The sequence below is a fragment of the Oscarella lobularis genome, chromosome 12, assembly GCF_947507565.1.
Source record: "Oscarella lobularis chromosome 12, ooOscLobu1.1, whole genome shotgun sequence".
NCBI classification, from domain to species: Eukaryota; Metazoa; Porifera; class Homoscleromorpha; order Homosclerophorida; family Oscarellidae; genus Oscarella; species Oscarella lobularis.
Window position 1 is genome coordinate 248,882 of NC_089186.1, and position 23,698 is coordinate 272,579.

Sequence of the window (23,698 nt, forward strand, 5' to 3'; positions counted from 1 at the left end):
GCGCAGTAGCAAACTAGGTTAAGATACGTAACCACCCCTGACAACGGCCCCGTAACTCAATTAGCGATTTTCAGCAAAGTTTTACGACGTTTTACACCGGCATACATACTGCACAGTGATGAATTTTATTTTTTATTGATTGGGACGCCTTGTCATGCCGAGAAGGTGAAAATAGAACAATAACTTTCTGTTCTAATATAGTCCTGTTCTAATATAGTACCTTCTAAGATGGCACTATTTTAGAACAGGGTCTATTTTAGAACAACCTCTTATCAGTGCAGAAGCAACGAAAACTCATGCCTGTCACCGCCTGGTAGCTACCGTGCATGGCCTGCATGGCCTGCATGGGTGCACGTTGGGACCGAGTCTGTTCTAATATAGTCCTGTTCTAATATAGTTCCTTCTAAGATGGCACTATTTTAGAACAGGGTCTATTTTAGAACACACCGAACAAACGTTTTACGAATGTTTTCCTTTCATGCATGAATAACGAGAATACTTAGTTTTCGCTGAACGTTAGCGATTACTGTAAGTATGTCAAAGTAGACGTGAAAACGTCAAACGTTCGCGCTTACTAAACACCGGTAACTTACTAGCTAATTGTACCGCGTCAAAGGACGCAACTTAACTGAACGTCAACACAACTCTTCTTAAGTTAGTTTTACTTTTAGCCGCTTATTCTGTCTGGGACTACTTCTTTCTCTCCGTTCTTCCGGGCGTGGTTTTCCAATAGGGACCAGGCCGATTGTCAATGAGCTGGTCAAACTCACGATAAAGTCTTTTGAAATTGTCTTTGACATATTCCAAGTCGACATAAATTGCCCAGGTGACATGATAGGGGTCGTTGCACAGCTCCGTAGCTTCTTTTTTCAGCGGAGTGATAGTTGGACGCTTCATCCCGTCATACTGCAGCCATTCGTTTTCTTTCACACGGAAGATAGCGCAGAAATGACCCCCGTTATCGGTTGCAACGGAAACCATTGCAAGTACGAACCTTTCAACAGTACATAAATTGTGAATTGTCACTCATTTTATATTGTATATTACCTTTTTCCAGCTGGGTGCCCGGGTGGAAGTATTACAACTTTCTCAATTTCATTGAAGGAAATGTGGAATCCAACCCTGCAAGTACCAAGGTAACAACATTTAAAATTAGGATAAAGGTTACGCGTGCAAAATATGTTTGTACCCGAAAAGATTCACAACCACAAATGGGTTCCACGACTTGACTTCGCGGGTAACGTGAATTGAATTACTTTTTCCGCATGCCGTGCAACTATTGGTACGAGACCGTTTGAAGAACTCCGCAAACCGACCGGCTATGCTTCTCACATTAGGTGGACCCCTGTAAAGATGTAAATCATATCTACACAGCATTATTTTATTAGGTCGTTGCATACCCCACAGTAATTGTTCGTCTTCTGAACGAAGTGACCGGATGGGGGCAGTGTTCATTTACACATCTCCACGTTTCTACCCCTTCAATCGATGCAGCGGAAGATATAGCGAAGATGTCGAAGAAACGATCGGACTCTCCGCCAAGGCAATTGACAAACGTTCCTCGATCTACCTCATCATATTGGCCAGTCTCCTTTAGCCATGTTAGTTTAGCATCTCCCCACTCATTTTTGTTGCAGAGGGAAACAACATGAACAAGCAGAGCAATCGTTAAGTCTTTTTGAGCTAGATTTTTAAGCAACTCAGATACTGCTGCGATCCCATTAAGAAGAAAAGCAAAGAAGGTGATTGGTCCATCAAGTGGGCAAGAGTTGGCTAGTTTCAGTCCGTCTTTTGTTGATTCACCCCAGGTTGCCGTCTTAAACAACTCTTGACCGTCTTCTTGGCGGCCTCCATCAGTTTTGCTTTTCAAATCCTCGACAGATACGTAATGGTATTGACCGAGATGGCCAATTATAAGCTGTTGGGTTTCTTCATTAGGATTGTCAGGAGAAACAAGGGTTACTTGATGATCAATGGACGACTCGAAAATGACGATTTCGACATTCAGAGCGTTTGCTATTGCGTGAATGTCAATGTGGTCTCCCCACACTCCTGGTTGCGAAATTTGATTGAGGTAGTCATCAACGGACATGTTTGGAAGGAAATCCTGGTAATGGTGAGCGTGTCCTTTGATATATTGCGCTGCAATTTCTCTCATGAGATCACCTTTCCGTTTATCGCCAAAATACTGATGAGCTAAACTAAGGAAAAGACAATCGCCGCCACCACCAACGTCCAATGGCTGAAGGCCTATTGACATCAAATTGTTTTCAAGCGTACGTAAATCTTGCGAAGTTTTCTTCCCTTTTCTCTTTGTAGGTTGGCGGCGAAGGCCCCTGTGCTCCGGTTTAAACACTATCTTGTCCAAACCTTCCAGAACGTTTATTAAGTCAGAGGGGATAGATGCTTTGCAGCCTTGTTTCCTTGCAGCTGACCATAGCGTGCCCGATTCACCGGCTTTGTCAAATGTTGACGTTTGGAACCTCTCCCGACGGTCTTTTTCGTCCTTTCGACAGCGAGATGTTATGTTCCGCACATTAAAATTTCCAGTCTTTCGTGCTTTCTTTCCCTGGGTAGTTGTACAAATGTAAGACACGAGATAGCTGTTGCCTCTGACGTTTTTTTTAAGAATCGTGCCCTTTTGTACTAGTGATGTCCTGTTGCCCTTTGGTCTTCGAGACGATGATGGTAATCGAACAAGTACTTCGTCCCCAGCCACGTAAGGCGTTGACATTTGGTAGCTAGGTTGGAAAGATTTAAGCTTCTCAGCTGCCTTGGCTGACGCACGACTGGCTGTCTTCTGAGTGGAAATGGCCTGTTTGTAGTGCAATAACGCCTCACTGCCGCTCCGGGAAACACCATTGTCATCCGAAGGCTCAATATCAGAATCAGTTTCATCTTCATCATCGCCATCGCGATCATGCTCCGATTCATCAGATTCAGTTGATGCAACTTTTTCAGTTGTAGATTTTCCAATGACGTTGAGCCTTCTTCCAAAAAACACTTCGGCCGGAGACAGTTTCCCAAGACTCGCATGGCTACCGTTATAAAGATCCTGGTATGCCTGTATATTGTCCGCCCACGAAAACGCCGCGTTTTTCTCTCTCGACAGTATAGAGTCTCGAAGAAAACGACGCTTCCATGTGCCATGGGACCTTTCAACTTTTCCCTGGCTTTGAGGGTGATATGGCGTTGATCGAATGATTGTAATTTTTTCTCGTTTGCAATAGTCGTCAACGCTGCCGCGGAACTCAGTTCCCCTATCGCACTGCAAAATGCCGGGCTTGCCAATGATGCTGTAACATGTTGAGAGTTCTGCGGCAACGACATCGGAATGCTTACTTTCCAATCTCCGCAGAATAAGGAATCTTGAAAAGACATCAATAATTCCAAGAACGTACCTGTAAGTTCTGCCATTGCTAGCTGTTGAAGGCGAGGAAGAAAAATCGACCAAATCAACTTGATGCCTTCCCATAGGTCGTCTGGATTCCACTGGCGCAATAGGTCCCTTGTTTCTGAACTTTGGATCCAACTTGTAGTGGTCTTCGTTAGAGTTGAGCCACTCTTGAATTCTCTTCTTGGAGATTCCCGCGTAGTGCTCCGCGATACGGCTGCACAGCTTCAGTGATCCTTCGCCCTTTGTCACGTCGTAGTACCACGAAATGATCCTGTTAACGTCGGCATCCCGAAGGGCAATTTGGCGTTTACCAGTAAACGGATGGACAAACACTAAGGACTCGATCTCCCTCGCATCGCATGGAGAGAAAAATTTTTCAAAACGTAGTACGTTTCTCTGAAAGTAGTTGTAAGCGGCCTTGTCTCTAGCAAATGATGGTGAGTCCCGAGACAGCGTGGGACACTTGCCCTTTCTCACACAATCCCTCAGAATGCCATAGACGTTATCAGGAATGCAGCCAAAACCACGCCCTTTGCTGTCCCGTCCAACGGCTGCTCGCTCACGCTTCGACCTATTCGTCTCACGAGATCGACGCGTCTCGTCGTTTGCGTCACTAGAACTTCCGCTAGCGCTCTACAGCATGCAATAGAAATTGTTTCAGCCATTATAACGACGGCCACGCTGAGGATGCCACGCCATTGACGTGGCAGAGGGTCAGAGCTTACCTCAGAGCTTGAACCTCCTCTAATTTGAGTAGGAAGGCTGAAAACGATGAGAAGGACGATCGAACAAAAGAAGAAAGCGACAGAGCGAGACATGACTGATGAAGAGTGAGTCCCTGATGTCGCGTGGTCGTGGAAACCTTCCCACGGTGCAACGCTTGGCATTGCACGTCCATTTGTTCGAATTAGTATATATTAAACATTCGTAAAACGTTTGTTCGGTGTGTTCTAAAATAGACCCTGTTCTAAAATAGTGCCATCTTAGAAGGAACTATATTAGAACAGGACTATATTAGAACAGACTCGGTCCCAACGTGCACCCATGCAGGCCATGCAGGCCATGCACGGTAGCTACCAGGCGGTGACAGGCATGAGTTTTCGTTGCTTCTGCACTGATAAGAGGTTGTTCTAAAATAGACCCTGTTCTAAAATAGTGCCATCTTAGAAGGTACTATATTAGAACAGGACTATATTAGAACAGAAAGTTATTGTTCTATTTTCACCTTCTCGGCATGACAAGGCGTCCCAATCAATAAAAAATAAAATTCATCACTGTGCAGTATGTATGCCGGTGTAAAACGTCGTAAAACTTTGCTGAAAATCGCTAATTGAGTTACGGGGCCGTTGTCAGGGGTGGTTACGTATCTTAACCTAGTTTGCTACTGCGCAAGCACCTTACATCATTGGGCGTTGCTGTTCTAATATAGTCCCGTTCTAATATAGTGACTTCACAAAAGCGCCGTTCGGTTTGAGAAGAAGACACGTCGGAACTTTGCACGGGCTCGGACCGCTTTCGAGCGGGCGACATCGATCCGTCTGACGCATGGCGTAGATGTTATAGCGATCGCTTTCGAACGAGAACGCGTAGCCGCTGAACGCCGTGCCGATGTCGATTGCGACGATGACGTGGCCGTCAACGACCCCCGCCGCCGTCGCCGTCGCGGCGGCTCCGTAGTCGCGGCTGACTAGCGTCGTCGCATACGAGTCCTCGACGCGACGGCTCGTTATGAGACTTCGACTCGTGGCGCTTGTGAACCAGCTTTTGTCCGCTAGGTGGTTTGCCATTGTTGGATGCGGAAAAGCGCTTGGACCAAAGTGCCCCTCCCTCTGAGACTCCCTCTGAGTCACGATAATTTGATTTTCGCTTTCAGTCTTTTTGCTGTCAGTCACTCTTCATCAATTATCAATTACAGCAAAAGGAGACCCGTACGTCGCTTGTCATTTAATAATTACACTGTCGCTTGGAAAACACCCGTCACTACCTTACTTTTGACCAGGACTCGCTTCGCGAGCGTATCCACCAGCAACGGCCAGACGACGTACTTTATTGTTGTATTATTCGGATCTGATCCGTAGGCACGCTCGTGTCGTCGTTCGTCAAACGTCAAGTGATTGTCAGCAAAGATGAGGTCGAGGCAATCCTGTTGAAGGACAATGTCCCACACGACGGGCACACATTTTTCAATAAATCCATAAACGGCTTCGTTCAAATTTCGATACACTCTGAAGTGGTTTTTCTCAACAAAGGTTAAAGCACTCTAACAAAAGACAATGCCAGTCTGTTCTAGGTAGTGAACGGTGTATAATATAAAGTACCATTAGAATGTCAGTGTGAATGTCTCCTATTTGACCACTAGATGCTACCTTGCACAGCTGAATGACACAATTGTTGACGGTCTTATCAGCTTGAAAACTCGGAGAATCCGAGACTTCCAGCTTCATGGCCTTCTTGAGCGTTTTGCCCATGGTCTGAAGGTGAGACTGCGTCATCGACAGTACAGTCTACATAGAAGATATTGGAAGATGCGTGAATGGCAATTGTACGTATGGTACTGTACCTTTACCAGACTTAGAATAAACCCGGTACATTTCTCAACATCGAATTTCTCTTTTTCAAGGTCTTCAGCAGATGAAGATAGTTGATGGCTATGCAGAAATAAATCGTTAAAGCGCTTGGCCACTACACTCGGACGAGAGGGATCGGAAATCTTCTCTTTTTCCACCTTCCTTGTCCTGCTTAGCTTCTCCTAAACACAATATAAATTATTATTATTATTATTATTAGATCCTTTCAAAAGCACGTGCCTCAGCTGATGCCAATCGCTTATGCAATTCTCGAATTTTAAAATCCCTCTTCTCTAGTTCTTCCTGCGTAGCAAAATTATTATAGCCTTTTTCCTCCCCTCAGTATGACCCACAACCTCATATCGACGTTTGGCGTCATCCAACTCTTTCCTGAGCTCAGAGACGTCCTAAGCAGAAGATATTTAATTAATTAATACATAAAATGAAATAGGGGTACCAAGCGAGATTCTGACTCAGTCTTATCTTGCAAACCATTTTCTTCCGGTTTCACCTGAAGGACACCTCAGTTAACAAGTTCTTCAAAACACGAATTAAAAACCCACTTTATCTCGGTCATTTTGATCTGAACGAGACGTTGCTATGGCCCGTTTTGGATCAGGGAAATCTGTTTCAGATTTCCGTTTTCGTTCCACAAGGTGTGGTGTAATGCATTTGCACCCGTAGTGCCACAACGGTACAAATCGCTCTTGGGGATTTTGAAGACATCGCTCAAAAGATCCGTTGTCACAGTAGCAGTCGCCAGGGGCAGTCCTCCGCAACGACTTGAGCCGGATGATCAAACGCAAGAGGTGAGGATTCGACATATAATTCTTATGGACCACTTCTCCATTGGCTTCTCTTACGGAACATTTGCAGTTGTCATTGTGCTGAGAGTAACGTCTGTAGCATGGAAAGACGTCTGCACGTCTTAGGGTGTCCGCCTCGAGTGAAAATTCGTCGACGTTTACACAGTACGTCTCATAAGACAACACCCCTTTTGACTGAGGTATAGACCAGCAGAAAGTCCTATGACGAATTAGATTAGGTGAACCGGTCACTAGAAGCACGAGTTCTTCGAAGAAGGCTGGCACATCGGACTCCGGAGCTGCGAGAAAGGCTTCCTTCGTGCATTTTCTCAGCTCTGCCTTCTCGATAAGAGTTACGCCGTCTAGAAGGCCTTCTGCCATTGATTCGGCAATCCAGAGCTGCGCGTCACGGAAAAAACGCCGGCAGATCTTGTCTGCTCGCCTCCGTCGACGTCTTACTGTGATGGCAGATTTACTTCCATCTTCTGCATCTGCTTGCGGCGTAGTCATCTTCGAAAGACGCGAAGAACCCAGGATACGGAGAAAGGTCCTCAAAAGGGGCCCAACTTTCAAGAAAGTGCGTTAGACCCCGAACCAAAACCAGGAAATCGAAAGCGAGATGATCGAATTAAAGTGTCACAAGAAGGCAGACACTTGCATCAGTGCAGCATCACGCGCGACCGTGCCCTTGCATGAGTAAGGCTTCATATATGTCTGACGTGAAATATACCATCGAAGACCTCGAGCCCGAATACGACGCCGTCGTCGCAATCGACTTCGGCACAGCAAACAGCGGTTTCATGTTCTCGCTGAAAAAATTTCCGAAGAAAGTCAAACGGCCCGCGACGGAGATCAACGTCCCAACGATCATTCTACTCACGCCTAAGAAAGAGTTCCACTCGTTCGGCGAAGCGGCGCGCAGTCACGTACTATCGCTCTCAAAAGAGGAAGCGCAAAAGTGGTTCTACTTTGAAAGATTCAAGATGGAACTGCACGCGACTAAGGTTGGGGACTTCTCCTAGTAATGGGGGACTCGATTTTAAAATTGAATTAATTATTACCAGAATCTCAGCGACGAAACGTGGATCAAGGCGAGGAACGAAAAGGAGATAAAAGCAATAGTCGTCTTCAGCCACGCTCTCGTCCATTTCAAAGAAACGGCGGAGAGAGCAATCGGTCGATCCTGCTTCGGCATGGAAAGTCAAAAAATCAAATGGGTTCTCACCGTGCCCGCGATATGGACTCAAAGAGCGCGACAATTTATGAGAAACGCTGCTTACCAGGTGAGTGACATCATAAACCCAGAGAGAGAAAGGCGTATACATATAGTCAACAGGCTGGGCTAGCCAGCCCCGACGAACCCAAGCGCATTGTCATTGCTCTAGAACCCGAAGTGGCAAGCCTCTACGTCCGCACGTCGCCACCCCCCTCTAAGCAGAGCTCAGCCTCTGAGAAGGTAAATCGTCTTAAAGTATTTACCCGTACCTGTACTACCTGTACGTCACTTGGCCTTCAGAAAACGATCTCGCTTCGCGATCCCTACCTGATTGCTGATTGTGGCGGCGGCACCGTCGACTGCACCGTCCACGAGCCGAGAGACGACGGCTATCTCGTCGAGAGGTGTCTGCCGTCGGGCGGACCGTGGGGATCGCTCCGAGTCGATGAAAACTTCGAGAAGCTTCTGGGGAACATCCTAGGCTTCGATGTGATACGAGAAATGAAAATGAGCGTACCGGCCGACTGGAGCGACGTGATGCAGAAATTCGAAATGGAAAAAATGAAGGCGACGACGGACGACGATCAAAGCTTCTGCGTACGCCTTCCCAAAGACCTCCAGCAAGTTCACGCAGACTTCGGCGACGGCGATTCCATCGAAAAAAAATTAGACAATTACAATCAGAACCACGCGGAAGAGGGTGAAAAAATCACGCTGCATCGAGGAGGCACTCTCATGTTCAAGGCTCCGACTATGCGAAAATTAATCGATCCCGTAATCGATCGAATAGTCGAGCACATCGACGAATTGCTAAAGCTAGGAGAGCTCGAAACGGTGCGCAGTCTCATCGTTGTCGGCGGTTTCGCGAATTCAGTCATTCTTCAAGAGGCGCTCAAGAGTCGTTTCGCCGATCGCGTCAAAGTCGTCGTTCCCAAAGATCCGTCCGTTGCCGTTCTGTACGGCGCCGTGCTCTTCGGTCACAATATGCGAGCCATAGCCGAGCGACGATCCGCGTACACGTACGGCGTATCGAAGCTCGAGAAATTGCCCGAGGACGAGGTCGAAGCGGATAGGAAATTTCGTCACAACGTCTTTGATACGTTCGTTCGAGTCAATGAGTCCGTTGGCGTGGATGACGTCGTTAGGCGACGGTACCAAACGTGCGATCCAGGGCAACTGCGAGTGACGTTCGGCGTCTATCGGAGCAAATGCGAGGAGGTTGCGTATACGACGGATGAAGGCGTGGAGGCATGTGGACGAATTGAGATTAAATTGAGATCGCGTCGTAGTGATGGTCACGGCTGCGTCGACGTCGCCATGAAGTTCGGGCGGACGGAAATCGAGGTGACGGCGAAGGACGTCGGCGCGACGCGCGGCGGTCGATGTAAAGTCGAACTGTTGATGATTTGAAAAAAAACAGAATATTTTAGACCAAAATTAACTCATTAAAATTAGAATTAATTAAAGATGTTTACTGGACTTACGTCTTTTCTGTCTGGCTGCTGACTCTTTCAATAGCCCAGACTTCTCTCTTTCTCTTCACATCAGACTTGAAGCTTTGCACAGCGCCTAAAGTCAAGGTCTTTCACCTATCAAGCCTTTACTGTAGACTACCAGTACCAACGATGATCATTGTGCTGGCTGCGTCTCGAGCTTCAGTGAAGAATTGACACTGAAGGCCTCGTTTGGCGATGCCTCTTTCGATAGATCCGAGACGATAATAGGCCACGGAACGATTATTGAAGAAAGTGAAATTTCCTAGCTGCGAGTCCAAATCGAGAGCCGATGTCATGTACCTGACAGCTTTTTCGTAGTCGCCTTCCTTTAGAGCTCTGCTTCCGATCGCTGCATCGGCCTTTGCCTGTGCAGAAAGCGTCGAGGGGGCGAAGGATCCTCAAAAGAGGCCTCACCTGCAACTGACGCTCGTTTATTTCTAGTGAGTCGGAACCTTCGGAGAATTCCCGTTTTAGAATTTCGACTAGCTTTGCCATTCACGCCTGTTTTTGCTCCTCGAAGGTGACGTAGCGCGCGGTATACAAAGAAGCACGTGCCACAAATTTATTCACTTGACATTTCAAATAAAAAATAATTAAAATCGTGTACTTTTAATTAATCCGTTCGTATGTGCACTTCGAAAGAGACGATGATGCGAAAAAATGCGGTGAGGCCCCCTTTGGGGAATAGAAAGCGTACCGTCGCACTGTTCCGATATTTCCACGGTTTCTCCGAACTGCAGCGTGAATTTTCGATCGCTATGCGCTTCGTAGTTGTAGATCACTAAAAAAATGGAGGCAAAAGTCGATCGGCGACGTCCGCGTGGACGGATCCGCCTTTCTCGTCGCGAAAAACGACACCGAATCGTTCGTACTCTTATCGACGACGTAGTTTGCATTATTCGTTAGCTCCCACTCCGTTATCGAAGCCGAAATCGACCGTTTTCTTCGTGTACGCGACGCGATTCTTCGACGAAGTGTTCGTCGACTTCGTTTCTCGACGTCCGGGCGTTCGACGAAATGCCTGCGAAAGAGGATCTACGAAACGTAAGACGAAACGGCGAAGAAGAAGGACGGCGACCACGAGGCATTGTACGCCATCTTGAACTTGAAGCGTGAAATGTTGCAATGACTTGCATCATTTCCTGCCAAAAATAGAAATGCTGACTACGATTATGATGTAACTTCCGGAGTCTAACGGTATTGAAAATTCGCACCTAATCGAAAGAGCCAACGAGAGCGCTAGATGATCCCCACGTGATCGCAAGGAACCAATGAGCGCGATGGGCGGGGCTAACGACGTTCAAAAGCGAAGCGCACACCGATTCTCCTTCAGTTGGGGCCTAGGGTGGGTGCGGCGCGGAGCAATCTGCGTCTCATCCTTGACGGACTGGCTCGGGAGCTTTGACAAAAGGCAGTCTGGATCGTCGGATCAGCGTGGCCCACGGATTAATCCCGTGCCGGAGCCTCTAAGCAGGGCGATGGGGGGCTTCGGCCTCGGTTTCACGCACTGAGCATAATGATCGCTTACATGTCTTATTGTTGCCGAACGAGCACGACCTGCGCTAAGCTGAGTGGGTACGGCTCGGAGGGGGTGTCGCAAGCGGTCTGGTTGCCGGCACTTTTCTCACCAAAGGCGCGATTAGATTGCGGATGATCAGGCTCAGGAGAATTCGATCTAAGCATTGCACGTCTTTTCTGTTGACTCCTACAAACGGTGGTCAGCCGCTCTCCACTCCTCAAGCCCCGGTTCTTCTCATTTCCACATACCGAAGGGTTTGATACCAGCGCGCCGGGGATTCGGTATAAGGGGCCGTTTCTAGCGTCCAGGCGGGTACTGGTGGGGTGGCCTATGAGGTCTCAACTCGCCCTCACTTTTTGGAAGGGAGTCATCGCTTTGCGAAGACTTCCCTGGGCTACGAAGCGTCCGAACCTCCACGTGGTGTAGCCTGGGTTGCGCTAATACGGACGCAAACCAAAAGGTACGTACAACGATTATTTGACAGTAACTAATTGGTCTTTTCTTCTAGGTCGCGCGCTCAAGGACAAAGAGAGAACGAAAAACAATCGACGACGAAGAGAGAACCAAAGACGATCGATCGATTCGTGAAGGCCCGGAAGAACGATCGACGAGAAAAAGTACAGTGAACACGTTAGATTAGATTTCTCTGCATGATTGCATTGTAAAATCGCGCGTGTGTACGTGAAAATAAAGTGTCTGCAACTCGAACGTTTGCGTGGCCTCCCAGACTCGATTCTCGCTCATCCTGCTGTCTAACGACCCTATCGATCGATGTGAAAGGTAAAGGAAAGCGTTGGACGTTCGTTTCGCAAAGAAATTCGCTCGTAACTGAGATCGAGGCCCGTCATTTCGATTTCAGACCTAAGTTCGCTATATAGGAGGCTTAGAAAAAGCAACAGGTATCGGTAAGGACATCAGCAAAGACGAGCAAAAAGTCGTAGATCTAGGGACAAAACAGTTCACAGGGTTTTAATTGTTTTAAGGACTTTCTGGACGTCTGCCGTTAGAAGCTTTGCATTATAATTGAGAAAGGCCTTCACAACAAAAGATCAACTTGTCCAAGAATCAAAATTCGAGCCAAGAACAAAGCGATCCTTTATCAAATTATCGTACGGTGGACGAAGTCGGCGAATAATAAGTCGTCTCCGTCCAGAATTCGACACCATCGCTTCTCAAATGCAAACCAAACGGAGCAACGACTCCCTGCTTCGGCAGAACATTGCTCAGTTTGGTTCCTCGTAAATCAAAAGCAGAAGTGTGAGTTCGACCGCCAAAAAAATCGTTACGAATCGTGAGCCCATCGTCGCCGGTGCTCGTTTGAAAAATCATCCCTGACGTGCCACTAAGTCCGAAATTTCTCGCGGCAAGCATAACAATCGTCCGATCAGAATAAGAAAACGTCGCACCGTTCCCAGCAATCCCATTCACGTCGAGACCCTGCTTAGCCGCGTAATATTTCGAAGCGACAGTAAGATTCTTTTTATTCCTAATATCAAAATTCGGCGTGGTCGTCGAGAAAACGTAAAAATTGACGAGTCTCGAGTCGTCAACGAGTGAACTAGGCAGTGCAATAGGCGTCTGGCTTGTCATAAGGCAATAGGTGAGCGCAGCGTTGCTTGTGTCCTCCGCATCGGCGTCAGGATCAATCCAATACCGACCGTTAACTTAATTAACATTGAAATGGGTCTTGAGAATAGAGCAGCTAGCCGCCGCTGAAGTTTGATCGCGACCGTTACCCCCAAGCGAGGAGGTTCCGTACACGACGGATGAAGGCGTGGAGTCGTGTGGTAGCGACGGTCACGGCTTCGTCGACGTTGCCATGAAGTTCGGGCGGACTGAAATCGAGGTGACGGCGAAGGACTTTGGCGCGACGCACGGCGGTCGATGTAAAGTTGAACTGTTGATGATTTGAAAAAAAACAGAATATTTTAGACAAAAATTAATTCATTAAAATTAGAATTAATTAAAGAAGTCTACGGCACTTACGTCCAATTTCGATTTTCTGTCTGGCTGCTGACTCTTTCAATAGCCGAGACTCCCTCTCTCTTCATGTCAGACTTGAAGCTTTGCACACTGCCTAAAGTCAAAGGTCTTTCACCTACTATCAAGCCTCTACTGTATTGCTATACTACCAGTACTAACGATGATCATTGTGGCGAGCTCCAGTGAATAATTGACACTGAAGGCCTCGTTTGGCGATGCCTCTTTCGATCTAGATCGCACGATGAGCAAACAAAGGAAACGCGCGCAGCACCTTTCCGCTTGCCTCTAATGACAGCCGGCTTATACTCTTCTTCAACGTCTGTGAGCGGCTTAGTCATATTCGGAAGACGCGAAGAAACCGTGTTTGGAGGTGAGCCCCAAAAAGGGGCCCTGACTAGAGATGCTAGATGTTTTGAGCCTACTGATAGATCACTCCTTTTGCAGCGGTGGTGCGAAGGACCGGTTAGGCTATGTGCAGATCCTGCTGAGGTGTACAGTACCTTTCGGCGACAGTTACGTCAGATACACGTCTTTGACGTCGTTTGTCTGCGCCTGCGTCGAGATATCGGTTTGAAGCAGAAGTGTGCAGTGGCCAGCGTGCTTCGTTTCTCAGAATGATTGCGTTATCGCCCGCCATCGTGACTTTGACGACACATAAAGAACCCAATAGAAAGATTCGGTTCAGTTGCGAGGCCTCCAATGCGGTGTCCTACGAATGGCACTTTCGGCCTTTTTGCGCCGCGGTCGCACGTGTGCGAGCGCCCAAGTTCGCATCGGATCGCTTCCAGCAAGATCTTGTGATCGATACACGGAAGGGAGACGACGTCGTTGGACATTATTTTTGTGTCGCGTCGAATCCTGAGGCTACAGGAGATAAAATTGCTATATCTGAAATCGTGCAAATTGCGCCAAGTAAGGACGAAGGAGGGGGTATTTTTTTTGTTCCGATCTTTAGTTCTTTTTTTTAGCTTCATTTCGAAAACCCATTCCTATCCATCTGGACCCTGAAACAACTCCAAAGTCAACTCCTCAACATGCTGCTGCTCCTCTTTTGACAGTGCCAGGGCCTGTTCGTGGCTCTTCAAAACAACCACCTGCTAAAAAAGGCAAGCTAATTAACAATTTGAATTTACATTAACTAGCTAACGTTTGTTTTCGCAGCCAAGAAAGACTGCGTCAATCGCTGGGTTTGCACAGAATTCAAATAATGCGTTGTTAATTTCTTAATTTTCGTGTTGTAGACATGCTCAGGGTCTGACGCTGTGAAAGAGTCGGCTGTAAAAGACGCGATTTTGCAGTCGCACAAGGAAAGCTTAGATGCCCGACTCTTTTCGAAAATCTTCATCTTCGACGAAAGCGACGTGGAAAATTTCGCTCCTGACAAGGCTTTATCTGAAGCCCATTTCTGCAACGAGTTTCAAAAAGCCGTTGAAGCTAAAGGCCACGACAATTCGGGCTCCTTATTGAGCACTTTCTTCAGTGCGCTTTTTGCAACAGTGGGGCAGACGTCGACAATAAGCGGCTTGAACAGTTTTACGATTCCTAGAGGAAATTTGTCGCCCAACTATGCTGACTCGGCTGTTGTGCTGAAACCTCTATCGTTGCCGACGTCACTTTTTCCTCTTCTTCTCACGGAAGTGACGAGAGACAACGAATCACCTGAAGTTAAAGTTGTCCAGTTGCATAAGTATAAAATAATGATATGTTTCGTCTAAATTAACATCTTTCTTCAGATATTACGAATTTCTCATGTATTATTATTTTCCCCAAAAACTGGCTTTTGCTCAATTTGGGACACTTCCTATCTTTGGCCTCGTCGTCTCGTCTCACAGCGTCACTCTACACGGATTTGCGAATTTCAACTCTTTAGCAGTTCACACTAAAATAATGCATTTCGACATCAACGACGATTCCGCCGTTATGACGTTCATTCGCTTCATTCACCAACGAATTCGCAGTCTTGCAAAAGAGTGGGAGGACACCAATTACGATTTAACCGAGACACAGTGTTTTCGTCACATAATTGACAGGTTCTGTCTCCCCCAGCAACTGCTCTGTTTTTTCACCAATTTATTTAATTTTTAGGTTTTTCTTTCGATCTTTAGAATATTCGAATGCGATTCCTGCTTCTGACGGCAACATTCGAGGAAAGAATCTGTTTAGATACACAACTAAATGTCCTGGAGAAGAAGACGTTATTGTTAAGTACTTTCCAGGTAAGTAACTATACTGCATGAACATATATGAATTAATTAAGCGAGTCTCTTATCTGTTTAGCTTCTAAATATAAAGATGCTTATGGAACGAAAGTGCACGAGTGTCTCGCTCGCCACGAGATGGCTCCTCAGCTTCTCCATCAAGGAGTCGTGCCCTATGCCAAATCTCGATTCGTCGTCATGGAATATTTCGACTGGCCTTCCCTGAGCGAGCGTTTCAAGGCAAATGAAACAGATTTTTTCAAGAAATGCGGCGACGAAGTGATGAAAACCCTCCAATCTATTCTCAATCGTCTCCATGAGGAAGGAATGGTACATGGGGATTTTCGCCCTGCCAACATTCTCGTGAGTGACGAGGGTCAAGTAAGGATTGTTGATTTCGATTGGTCAGCCACTTCGGAAGCGAAACGCCGCTATCCTGAGAATCTTAACGCCGATATCACGTGGCCCTGCGTTTCCGGCGCTGCATTGGAAGAAGTCCATGATCAGTTCTTTTTAGCTGCAATGAAAACTCAGATTAGACAATGTATGAAGTGATAGCATGGTTAGGGTTTGTTTGTTGGGTGGAAAAGGTAGTAGTGTTTAAATCGCGTTGAAGTTGTTCCCAATGATCCAATGATCCGTCCGTCGCTGTTCTGCATTGCGTCGTGCTCTTCGGTCATGTGAGTTCGGGCGGACGGAAATCAAGGTGACGGCAAAGGACTACGGCGCGACGCACGGCGGTCGATGCAAAGTCAAACTTTTGATGGTGTGAAAAAACGGAATCTTTTAATTCATTAAAATTAGAATTAATTAAACAAGTTGGCTGGACTTACGTCACACTTGCGTGAACTTCAATCAATTATTTTCTGTCTGACTCCATGCTAGACTTCTCATATCACACTTAAATCATTGTACACTGCCTAAAGTCAAACGTCTTATACCTACCTATCAAGTACTGCAGTAGACTAACCAATTTTGGCTACGTTCTTCAACTTCCCCTACAGCAGTCATTGTGATAGCTAAGTCTTGAGCTCCAGTGAAGAATTGACACTGAAGGCCTCGTTTGCCGATGCCTGTTTCGATCTAGAGCAATGGAAAGATCGCACGATGAGTAAACAAAGAAGTGTGCGCGAACCGATCCGAAATTCGGACTGCTCTTTCCCAAGACGTTGAATTAGAGTCTGCGGTGAAAGCGATGACGTCTTCGTGGCTTTTACAGGCTTCGCTTGCACGAACTCCGTCTATAAAGCGTTTTTTAAGCAATCCGGCGACATGCTTCGGAGACGAAGCGCGTGCACGACCTTTCCGCTTGCCTCTGTCGAACCCATCTAATGACAGCTGGCTTATACTCTTCTTGCACGTCTGTAGCGAGCGTATTCATCCTCGGACGACGCGAAGAAACCGCGTTTGGAGGTGAGTCCCAAAAAGGGGCCCCGACTAGAGATCCCGTCTATAGGCGCACGTTAGAAGACCAGCTCCCACGAGTGCTCCCGAAATCTAATAGAGAAACAGAAAATGAAATAATTCACTTAATTAATTAAAGGAGCTACGCCTCCATCAACTGCTACGCCTACCTCATATAGCCCGAACGAGAAAATGATGTCGTTGGAGACTTCAATAGAGGACCGAGAGCCGTCCTATTCCGCCGTAGTTGCAATCGATATAGGCACAGCCAACAGTGGATTCATGTTCTCACAGAAAAGATTCCCTAACAGAGTGAAACAAGCAGCACTTGAACCTAAAGAACCGACCATTCTTCTCCTCACCCCGGAAAGGAGATTCGACTCGTTCGGTCAGAAGGCACGTGAACGGTACGAGAAACTCCACGAGGATGAAGCTCATAGGTGGTTCTACTTCGAACGATTCAAGATGGAACTCCACGCAACAAAGGTAAAAGGCCAGCTCATCGCTTTCGACCTCACCCACACACTTCCTTGACTGAACAGTATCTAAGCGAAGAGACGTGGATCAAAGCGATGAACGAGAAGGAGATGAAAGCAAAGGACGTTTTCGCTCATGCCCTAGCCTATTTCAAAGAAGAAGCGGAGAAAGCTCTTAAAATGAGAAGTAGAAGAATAAAGTGGGTTCTAACCGTACCAGCCATATGGACTCAACGAGCAAGGCAGTTTATGAGGGACGCAGCCTATCAGGTAAACAGACGTATTTTGCGTCAATACACATATCCTCAGTCTCACGTTTGATCGATAGGCTGGGTTAGCAAGCGGCGACGAACCGAGGCGTATAGTCATTGCCCTAGAGCCCGAGGTGGCCAGCCTATACGTGCGAACAACGTCTCCACCTTTTGCAAGAACAGGTCGCGAAGGGCTGCTCACCTATGCACGTTCGCGTTCGTCTCTGAGACGGTCTTTACGTTCCGAATCTCCCTGCGATACGTATCTCATTGTCGACTGCGGCGGCGGCACTGTAGACTGCATTGCCCACGAGCAGCGAAGTAGCGACGGGTATCTGGTGGAGAAGTCTCTGCCGTCGGGAGGACCCTGGGGATCAACGAGAGTCGACGCCAATTTTGAGCAGCTTCTAGACGACATCTTCGGCAATGATATGACACGAGAAATGAAACTAAGTGAGCCTGCGGACTGGAACAAGATGATGCTTAGCTTCGAATTGCAGAAAATGGAGGCGACACTGCACGACGACCAACAGTTCACCGTGCCGATTCCCGAAAGTCTGCAGCGCGTCCACTCCGACTTCGGTGATGGCGAAACAATGGATGATAAATTGAATGATTATAACCTTAATCACGCTGGGCCGGGTAAGATCAGGTTGTTTCGGCGCCGTACGCTCGTGTTTACGGCTCCGATTATGCGAAAACTGATTGATCCCGTTGTCGACAAAATCGTCGAACATCTCCACGTGCTACTAAAAGTGCGGGAACTCGAGGGAGTGCGGAGTCTCTTCGTCGTCGGCGGTTTCGCGAGATCGGCCATACTACAGGATCGGCTGAATAGAGAGTTCAGCCGTCGCGTGCAGGTCGTCGTTCCCAAGGATCCAATCGTTGCCGTTCTGCATGGTGCCGTCCTATTTGGCCATGACCAACAGGTCATAGCCGAACGGCTATCCGCATACACATACGGCGTATCGAAACTCGAGAAACTAAACACTGACGACGATGGAGCTGTAGCCCCGAGATTCCGTCACAACGTATTCGATACCTTCGTTCGAGTGAATCAGTCGGTCGGCGTGGACGACGCCGTTACAAGGCGATATCAAACGTGCGAGCCGGGGCAATTGCGCGTTACGTTTGGCGTATATCGGAGCAAGCAAGAGCACGTCGAGTACACCACGGACGACGGTGTGGATACGTGCGGGCAAATCGAGATCAAGTTGAAATCGCATCGGGAAGACGGGCACGGATTCGTCGACGTGACGATGAAGTTCGGCCGGACCGAAATTGAAGTGACGGCGAAAGATTACACCGCGGATTCGGTGTCGAGTGGACGATGCAAAGTCGAATTTTTGATGATTTGACGAGAACTAAAAACAAACCTAAAATTTTTTAGTCAATAATCTGGGCCGTAAGCTACACTAAGGAAGTCCAACTTAACCCGGCCTTTGACTTCTTGTCCACTTGACGTGTCGAGAGAGTGAACTTTGAACTCGGTCTGACCAAACTTCATGCTGACAAGAATTTGGCGATTTCGACCAAGACGTGTGTCTGGCATAGGTAAGCTGAATGTAGCTACTCTCCTTACCCCGTCCTCGTCAACGCGAATAGTCGTTTCCTTATCCGATTCGTAAACGCGAATGGGAACAGCCGTTAGACTTGCATGAGAGGGATAGAACGAATGGGTCACTTCTTCGTCAATAGCAACTTCTTGATTCTTCCTCACAAAGGTTTTAAACATGTTGGGAAGTTTCACATGTTTAAATGACTTCATCGATGACACAAATCTGCCCGAGGAAAGATCAGGAAAGTCGGATGAGTCCGGAAGCTCGGGTCTGCCAAGACACTCTATTCCGTAGCTATAGCGAAGTCGACGCGATCTAATCTCCGTCGGGTCGTGCCCAAACAGGACAGCCCCCATGACGACAGCCAGAGAACTCTCGAACGGAACGATAATGCGCAAATTGAACGGCTTCTCAAAACGATCGCGCAAGTAAGCCCGAAGGAGACTGCACGTGGCAAAGCCACCGACAAGAATCATATACTGAACTTGACCGACTGTGCGAATAATTGTCTCCAAGTGCTCGGCGATGTTTTGAAAAACAGGCTCAAACATTTTTCGTACTTCGGGATACTTAATAGCTACGGCTCCACGCGTAAATTTGAGATTGGCGTTACCCATTGCGGCAATCTTATCTTTGACTGTGGATCCGCCGACAAAAGAATGAAAGGAGTAGGGAAATTCGACGTACGTCGTGCTACCTGGTGCGGACATACGCTTATTCGTTTCGAACTTGATGGACACGAGCTCGACCCAATCGCCAGGGTATTCAGTCTTGTACGCCTCAATGGTCTCCTTGCCGAAAATTTTTTCAAGCAGTTCAATGAAATTCTTATCGACGTACGTGCCGCCCCACGCGCCGCCGGTGGCATGATGCAGCTCTTTCACGCCGCCGTCGTCAGTCACTTGATGAACGGTGACGTCGGCCGTGCCGCCGCCGAGGTCGGCCAGAACGTACGTCGTGCCGGAAGTGAATGCTTGAGTGACGAGACCCTCGTCATTGCAAGAATGGCCAATGCGTTTCATTGATTTGCAGTACATTGACGCTGACTCTGGTTCTAAGGCTATTGTAAGTTTGTCTGGCGAGCCTTCAGAAGCAAGGCCGGCCTAGAATAAAGATATTGATAAAATGGATACGGTATCTTTCAACTTGCCTCATATGCTGCTTCTCTCATCGTCTGCTTGGCGCCTCCTTTCCATATAGCAGGCACCGTAACGACCCATTCAAATTCTGAGGAAGGCACGTCGGTGCCAGAGTGAAATCCGCACTCTCGTATCGCCACTTCCTTGAAATGTCTCAAGGCAAACGCAAAAACGGACCGTATGGGCATCTCTAGTCCATTCGCTGCTTTTACGCACGTCAGCCTTGAAAGATTCTGCATAGGATACACACGTCAAAAAGTTAAGACTTAAAAATAACTCAATTTGCTGACTGGTTCCGCGTGCAACTTCATCTTGAATCTTTCAAAGTAATGCCATCTTTTCTGCTCGTCTTCGTCCAGTTCTTTGTGATAATGATTCATCGCTTCGTGTCCAAACGAGTGAAACGTCCGATCGGGTTTGAGCAGGAGCGTCGTGGGAACTTTCGTCGTCGTCGCGCCGCCTTCGGGTCTATAGGGATCCGTCGCTCGCATAGCATAGATAGAGAACTTTCCGCTCGAAAAGGACATGGCGTAGCCGCTAAACGTCGTCCCGATGTCAATGGCGACGACGACGTGACCGCCCTTGCGCGGAGACGCTTGAAAGCCGCTAATAAATCGGTCGTCTCTTTCGTTGTCGGCTTCGCCGAAATCGTCGTTGAATGGCTGCTGCTGTTGGTCGCTCGCCTCTGCCATTGTTAGGTGCTCGTATTTCCTGGTTTCGATATGGAAAGCGACTTCTATAATCGGATTTTAGACAACTCAAATTTCGTTTTAAGTGGAAAAATAATCAGATCGCTTTCCCTTTATCAAATCATCTACTTTGGGGAGCTTGGAGGGATTGAGAACTCTTAGCTGTGTGAATCAGTTTTTCCTTGTCACCACTTTGCCTTTAGCGAGCACTCGGCATGTCTCTTCTTCAACGAGACAGGGCCACACGAAGTAGTCAATACCAAAGTGAAACCCGTAAAAACGTTCGTGCTGACAAGGATCAGATTCTGTGGTCCGCGACTAGACATAGGGAGTGCCTCTGAAGCATCATATCCCAGAACATGGGCACGGATTCGTCGACGAGACGATGAAGTTCGGCCGGACCGAAATCGAAGTGACGGCGAAGGACTACAACGCCGATTCGGCGTCGAGCGGACGATGCAAAGTCGAATTTTTGATGATTTGATAAGAACTAAAAATAGAGAAATAAAAATTTAGTCAATCAATAATCAGGGTCGTTAGCTACACCAACTAGAATCAATCGGTGTCGTTAGCCAAAGAATTAAATCATCTTTATAGGATTTAGAACGTGGAATTGAGAGGCGGAGATATCAAACGCGCGTGAGACGGGCCAAATTGAGTGGACATCGAATCAAAGTGACATAATTCGCTGATGAAGTTTAGACATAAATTGAGGTGACGGCGAGAAACGCACAATCGAGGAAGTAGGTCGAACTTGACGAGAGCTAAAAGTAGAATATGCAATTATTCGTCAATGAAAAGACGTTTTTTTAGTTTAGACTAAGAAGTTCAACTTAACTGGGCCTTTGACTTCCTCCCCACTCGAGGTGTCGACAGAGTGAACTTTGAACTCAGTTTGACCGAACGTCATTCTGACGACGATTTGGCGACTTCGACCAAGACGTGTGTTCGGCATTGGTAAGCTGAATTCAGCTACTCTCCTTACCCCGACCTCGTTAACGCGCAGGGTCTTTTCCTTATTCGATTCGTAAACGTAAATAGGGGCTGACGTTTGATCGGCATGATTGGGCTGAAACGAATGGGTCACTTCTTCGTCTACAGCAACTTCTTGATTCTTCCTCACAAAAGTTTTAAACATGCCGGGAATTGGTACATGTTTAAGTGACTTTGCTTCTGAAAAAAATCTTCCCGATGGCGAGGAAAGATCAGGAGCGTCGAATGAGTCCAGGTTCTCGGGTCTGAGACGACACTTCATTCCGTAGCTACAGCGAAGTCGACGCGATCTAATCTCCGTCGGGTCGTACCAAAACAGAACAGCCCCCATGACGACAGCCAGAGAACTCTCGAACGGAAAGATAATGTGCAAATTGAACGGCTTCTCAAAACGATCCCGCAAGTAAGCCCGAAGTAGACTGCACGTGGAAAAACCCCCGACGAGAATCATATACTGCACTTGACCGACTGTGCGAATAATCGTTTCCAAGTGCTCGGCGATGTTCTGAAAAACGGGCTCAAACATTTTTCGCACTTCGGGATACTTAATAGCTACGGCTCCACGCGCGAATTTGAGATTGGTATTACCCATTGCGGCAATCTTATCTTTGACTGTGGATCCGCCGACAAAAGAATGAAAGGAGTAGGGAAATTCGACGTACGTCGTGCTCCCTGGTGCGGACATACGCTTATTCGTTTCGAACTTGATGGACACGAGCTCGACCCAATCGCCAGGGTATTCAGTCTTGTACGACTCAATGGTCTCCTTACCGAAAATTTTTTCAAGCAGTTCAATGAAATTCTTATCAACGTACGTGCCGCCCCACGCGCCGCCGGTGGCATGGTGCAGCTCTTTCACGCCGCCGTCGTCGGTCACTTGATGAACTGTGACGTCGGCCGTGCCGCCGCCGAGGTCGGCCAGAACGTACGTCGTGCCGGAAGTGAATGCTTGAGTGACGAGACCCTCGTCATTGCAAGAATGGCCAATGCGTTTCATTGATTTGCAGTACAGTGACGCTGCCTCCGGTTCTAAGGCTATTGTGAGTTTGTCTGGCGAGCTTTCAGAAGCAAGGCCGGCCTAGAATCACAATATCAATTGGCTGGATACGGTGTATCTTTCAACTTGCCTCGTATGCTGCTTCTCTCATCGTCTGCTTGGCGCCTCCTTTCCATATAGCTGGCACCGTAACAACCCATTCAAATTCGGAGGGAGGCACGTCGGTGCCAGAGTGAAATCCGCACTCTCGTATCGCCGCCTCCTTGAAATGTCTCAAGGCAAACGCAAAAACGGACCGTATGGGCATCTCTAGTCCATTCGCTGCTTTCACGCACGTCAGCCTTGAAAGATTCTGCATAGGATTACACACGTCAAAAACTTCAAACTTAATTAAAAATAATTCAATTTGCTGACCGGTTCCGCGTGCAACTTCATCTTGAATCTTTCAAAGTAATGCCATCTCTTCTGCTCGTCTTCGTCCAGTTCCCTGTGGTAATAATTCATCGCTTCGTGTCCAAACGAGTGAAACGTTCGATCGGGTCTAAGCAGGAGTGTCGTAGGAACTTTCGTCGTCGCCGCGCCGCTTTCGGGTCTATAGGGATCCGTCGCTCGCATAGCATAGATAGAGAACTTTCCGCTCGAAAAGGACATGGCGTAGCCGCTAAACGTCGTCCCGATGTCAATGGCGACGACGACGTGACCGCCCTTGCGCGGAGACGCTTGAAAGCCGCTAATGAATCGGTCGCCTTCTTCGTTGTCTGCTTTGCCGAAATCGTCGTTGAACGGCTGCTGCTGTTTGGCGCTTGCCTCTGCCATTGCTAGGTGCTCGTATTTCCTGGTTTCGATATGGAAAGCGACTTCTATGCAATCGGATTTTAGACAAATCAAATTTCGTCGTAAGTAGGCTTTCCCCTCTATCAAATCATCTACGTTGGGGGCTTGGAGGGATTGAGAACACCTGTGTGAAATCAGTTTTTCCTTGCCACTACTTTGGCTTTAGCGAGCACT

At 47.6% G+C, this 23,698-nt stretch overlaps 5 protein-coding genes and 2 long non-coding RNA genes across 13 annotated transcripts; 4 read left to right on the plus strand and 3 right to left on the minus strand.

Moving 5' to 3' along the window:
• Positions 1-90: 90 nt before the first annotated feature.
• On the minus strand, positions 91-7,710 carry LOC136194156 (uncharacterized). 3 transcript variants are annotated; one of them, XM_065983209.1, is made up of 11 exons: positions 6,528-7,709; positions 6,422-6,475; positions 6,321-6,371; positions 6,205-6,267; positions 5,958-6,146; positions 5,716-5,901; positions 4,123-5,657; positions 1,401-4,030; positions 1,190-1,345; positions 1,048-1,122; positions 91-994 (listed from the first exon to the last, which is right to left on the minus strand). In XM_065983209.1, exons 7-11 carry the CDS (start codon positions 4,282-4,284, stop codon positions 691-693), a joined length of 3,327 nt encoding a protein of 1,108 aa, XP_065839281.1. In that variant the 5' UTR covers positions 4,285-5,657; positions 5,716-5,901; positions 5,958-6,146; positions 6,205-6,267; positions 6,321-6,371; positions 6,422-6,475; positions 6,528-7,709; the 3' UTR covers positions 91-690. The 3 variants fall into 3 exon arrangements, with proteins under 3 accessions (XP_065839281.1, XP_065839282.1, XP_065839283.1); XM_065983210.1 differs by having other exon boundaries at positions 4,123-5,901; positions 6,528-7,710; XM_065983211.1 differs by lacking the exons at positions 91-994; positions 1,048-1,122; positions 1,190-1,345; positions 1,401-4,030 and having other exon boundaries at positions 5,271-5,657; positions 6,528-7,676.
• LOC136194157 (heat shock 70 kDa protein 12A-like) lies at positions 7,346-9,469 on the plus strand. Its single transcript, XM_065983212.1, has 4 exons — positions 7,346-7,774; positions 7,835-8,053; positions 8,107-8,226; positions 8,287-9,469. The coding sequence occupies exons 1-4, from the start codon at positions 7,463-7,465 to the stop codon at positions 9,394-9,396; spliced, it is 1,761 nt and encodes a 586-aa protein (XP_065839284.1). The 5' UTR covers positions 7,346-7,462; the 3' UTR covers positions 9,397-9,469.
• Positions 9,470-11,067: 1,598 nt separating this feature from the next.
• LOC136193665 (uncharacterized) lies at positions 11,068-11,709 on the plus strand. The gene is made up of 2 exons (XR_010671415.1): positions 11,068-11,461; positions 11,510-11,709. It is a non-coding gene; the product is annotated as an uncharacterized lncRNA (long non-coding RNA).
• Positions 11,710-11,823: 114 nt separating this feature from the next.
• LOC136194155 (uncharacterized) lies at positions 11,824-13,520 on the minus strand. Of its 2 annotated transcripts, none has more exons than XR_010671526.1 (4): positions 13,268-13,520; positions 13,134-13,213; positions 12,988-13,078; positions 11,824-12,898 (listed from the first exon to the last, which is right to left on the minus strand). It is a non-coding gene; the product is annotated as an uncharacterized lncRNA (long non-coding RNA). The 2 variants fall into 2 exon arrangements; XR_010671525.1 differs by having other exon boundaries at positions 13,144-13,213; positions 13,268-13,519.
• Positions 13,521-13,548: 28 nt separating this feature from the next.
• LOC136194153 (uncharacterized) lies at positions 13,549-15,939 on the plus strand. The gene is made up of 7 exons (XM_065983206.1): positions 13,549-13,896; positions 13,953-14,090; positions 14,146-14,171; positions 14,226-14,671; positions 14,718-15,014; positions 15,070-15,200; positions 15,262-15,939. The coding sequence occupies exons 1-7, from the start codon at positions 13,599-13,601 to the stop codon at positions 15,735-15,737; spliced, it is 1,812 nt and encodes a 603-aa protein (XP_065839278.1). The 5' UTR covers positions 13,549-13,598; the 3' UTR covers positions 15,738-15,939.
• Positions 15,686-23,506, minus strand: LOC136194150 (heat shock 70 kDa protein 12A-like). Of its 4 annotated transcripts, XM_065983204.1 has the most exons (13): positions 23,105-23,506; positions 22,821-23,042; positions 18,749-19,975; positions 17,516-18,689; positions 17,378-17,456; positions 17,280-17,325; positions 16,949-17,208; positions 16,757-16,890; positions 16,484-16,679; positions 16,318-16,423; positions 16,153-16,265; positions 16,016-16,102; positions 15,686-15,965 (listed from the first exon to the last, which is right to left on the minus strand). In XM_065983204.1, the coding sequence occupies exons 1-4, from the start codon at positions 23,504-23,506 to the stop codon at positions 18,678-18,680; spliced, it is 1,863 nt and encodes a 620-aa protein (XP_065839276.1). In that variant the 3' UTR covers positions 15,686-15,965; positions 16,016-16,102; positions 16,153-16,265; positions 16,318-16,423; positions 16,484-16,679; positions 16,757-16,890; positions 16,949-17,208; positions 17,280-17,325; positions 17,378-17,456; positions 17,516-18,677. The 4 variants fall into 4 exon arrangements, with proteins under 4 accessions (XP_065839276.1, XP_065839275.1, XP_065839273.1 ...); XM_065983203.1 differs by having other exon boundaries at positions 17,516-19,975; XM_065983201.1 differs by lacking the exons at positions 15,686-15,965; positions 16,016-16,102; positions 16,153-16,265; ... (6 more) ...; positions 17,516-18,689; positions 18,749-19,975 and adding exons at positions 20,721-21,190; positions 21,251-21,464; positions 21,539-22,771.
• On the plus strand, positions 16,771-18,747 carry LOC136194154 (heat shock 70 kDa protein 12A-like). The gene is made up of 3 exons (XM_065983207.1): positions 16,771-17,072; positions 17,129-17,332; positions 17,391-18,747. The coding sequence occupies exons 1-3, from the start codon at positions 16,779-16,781 to the stop codon at positions 18,669-18,671; spliced, it is 1,779 nt and encodes a 592-aa protein (XP_065839279.1). The 5' UTR covers positions 16,771-16,778; the 3' UTR covers positions 18,672-18,747.
• Positions 23,507-23,698: the final 192 nt, after the last annotated feature.

Coding starts and splice junctions, on each gene's coding strand:
- LOC136194156 (XM_065983210.1), bottom strand. CDS start 4,284: ATGCCAAGCGTTGCACCGTGGGAAGGTTTCCACGACCACGCGACATCA. Junction 4,031..4,122: donor GAGGAGGTTCAAGCTCTGAG/GTAAGCTCTGAC, acceptor TGCATGCTGTAG/AGCGCTAGCGGAAGTTCTAG. Junction 995..1,047: donor GGGCACCCAGCTGGAAAAAG/GTAATATACAAT, acceptor TACTGTTGAAAG/GTTCGTACTTGCAATGGTTT.
- LOC136194157 (XM_065983212.1), top strand. CDS start 7,463: ATGAGTAAGGCTTCATATATGTCTGACGTGAAATATACCATCGAAGAC. Junction 7,775..7,834: donor TGGAACTGCACGCGACTAAG/GTTGGGGACTTC, acceptor AATTATTACCAG/AATCTCAGCGACGAAACGTG. Junction 8,227..8,286: donor AGAGCTCAGCCTCTGAGAAG/GTAAATCGTCTT, acceptor CTTGGCCTTCAG/AAAACGATCTCGCTTCGCGA.
- LOC136194153 (XM_065983206.1), top strand. CDS start 13,599: ATGATTGCGTTATCGCCCGCCATCGTGACTTTGACGACACATAAAGAA. Junction 14,091..14,145: donor ACAACCACCTGCTAAAAAAG/GCAAGCTAATTA, acceptor TTGTTTTCGCAG/CCAAGAAAGACTGCGTCAAT. Junction 14,172..14,225: donor AAGACTGCGTCAATCGCTGG/GTTTGCACAGAA, acceptor TTCGTGTTGTAG/ACATGCTCAGGGTCTGACGC.
- LOC136194154 (XM_065983207.1), top strand. CDS start 16,779: ATGATGTCGTTGGAGACTTCAATAGAGGACCGAGAGCCGTCCTATTCC. Junction 17,073..17,128: donor TGGAACTCCACGCAACAAAG/GTAAAAGGCCAG, acceptor TTGACTGAACAG/TATCTAAGCGAAGAGACGTG. Junction 17,333..17,390: donor TGAGGGACGCAGCCTATCAG/GTAAACAGACGT, acceptor TTTGATCGATAG/GCTGGGTTAGCAAGCGGCGA.
- LOC136194150 (XM_065983201.1), bottom strand. CDS start 23,506: ATGGCAGAGGCAAGCGCCAAACAGCAGCAGCCGTTCAACGACGATTTC. Junction 23,043..23,104: donor TGAAGTTGCACGCGGAACCG/GTCAGCAAATTG, acceptor AATCCTATGCAG/AATCTTTCAAGGCTGACGTG. Junction 21,465..21,538: donor GGGAGGAAGTCAAAGGCCCA/GTTAAGTTGAAC, acceptor TTCTACTTTTAG/CTCTCGTCAAGTTCGACCTA.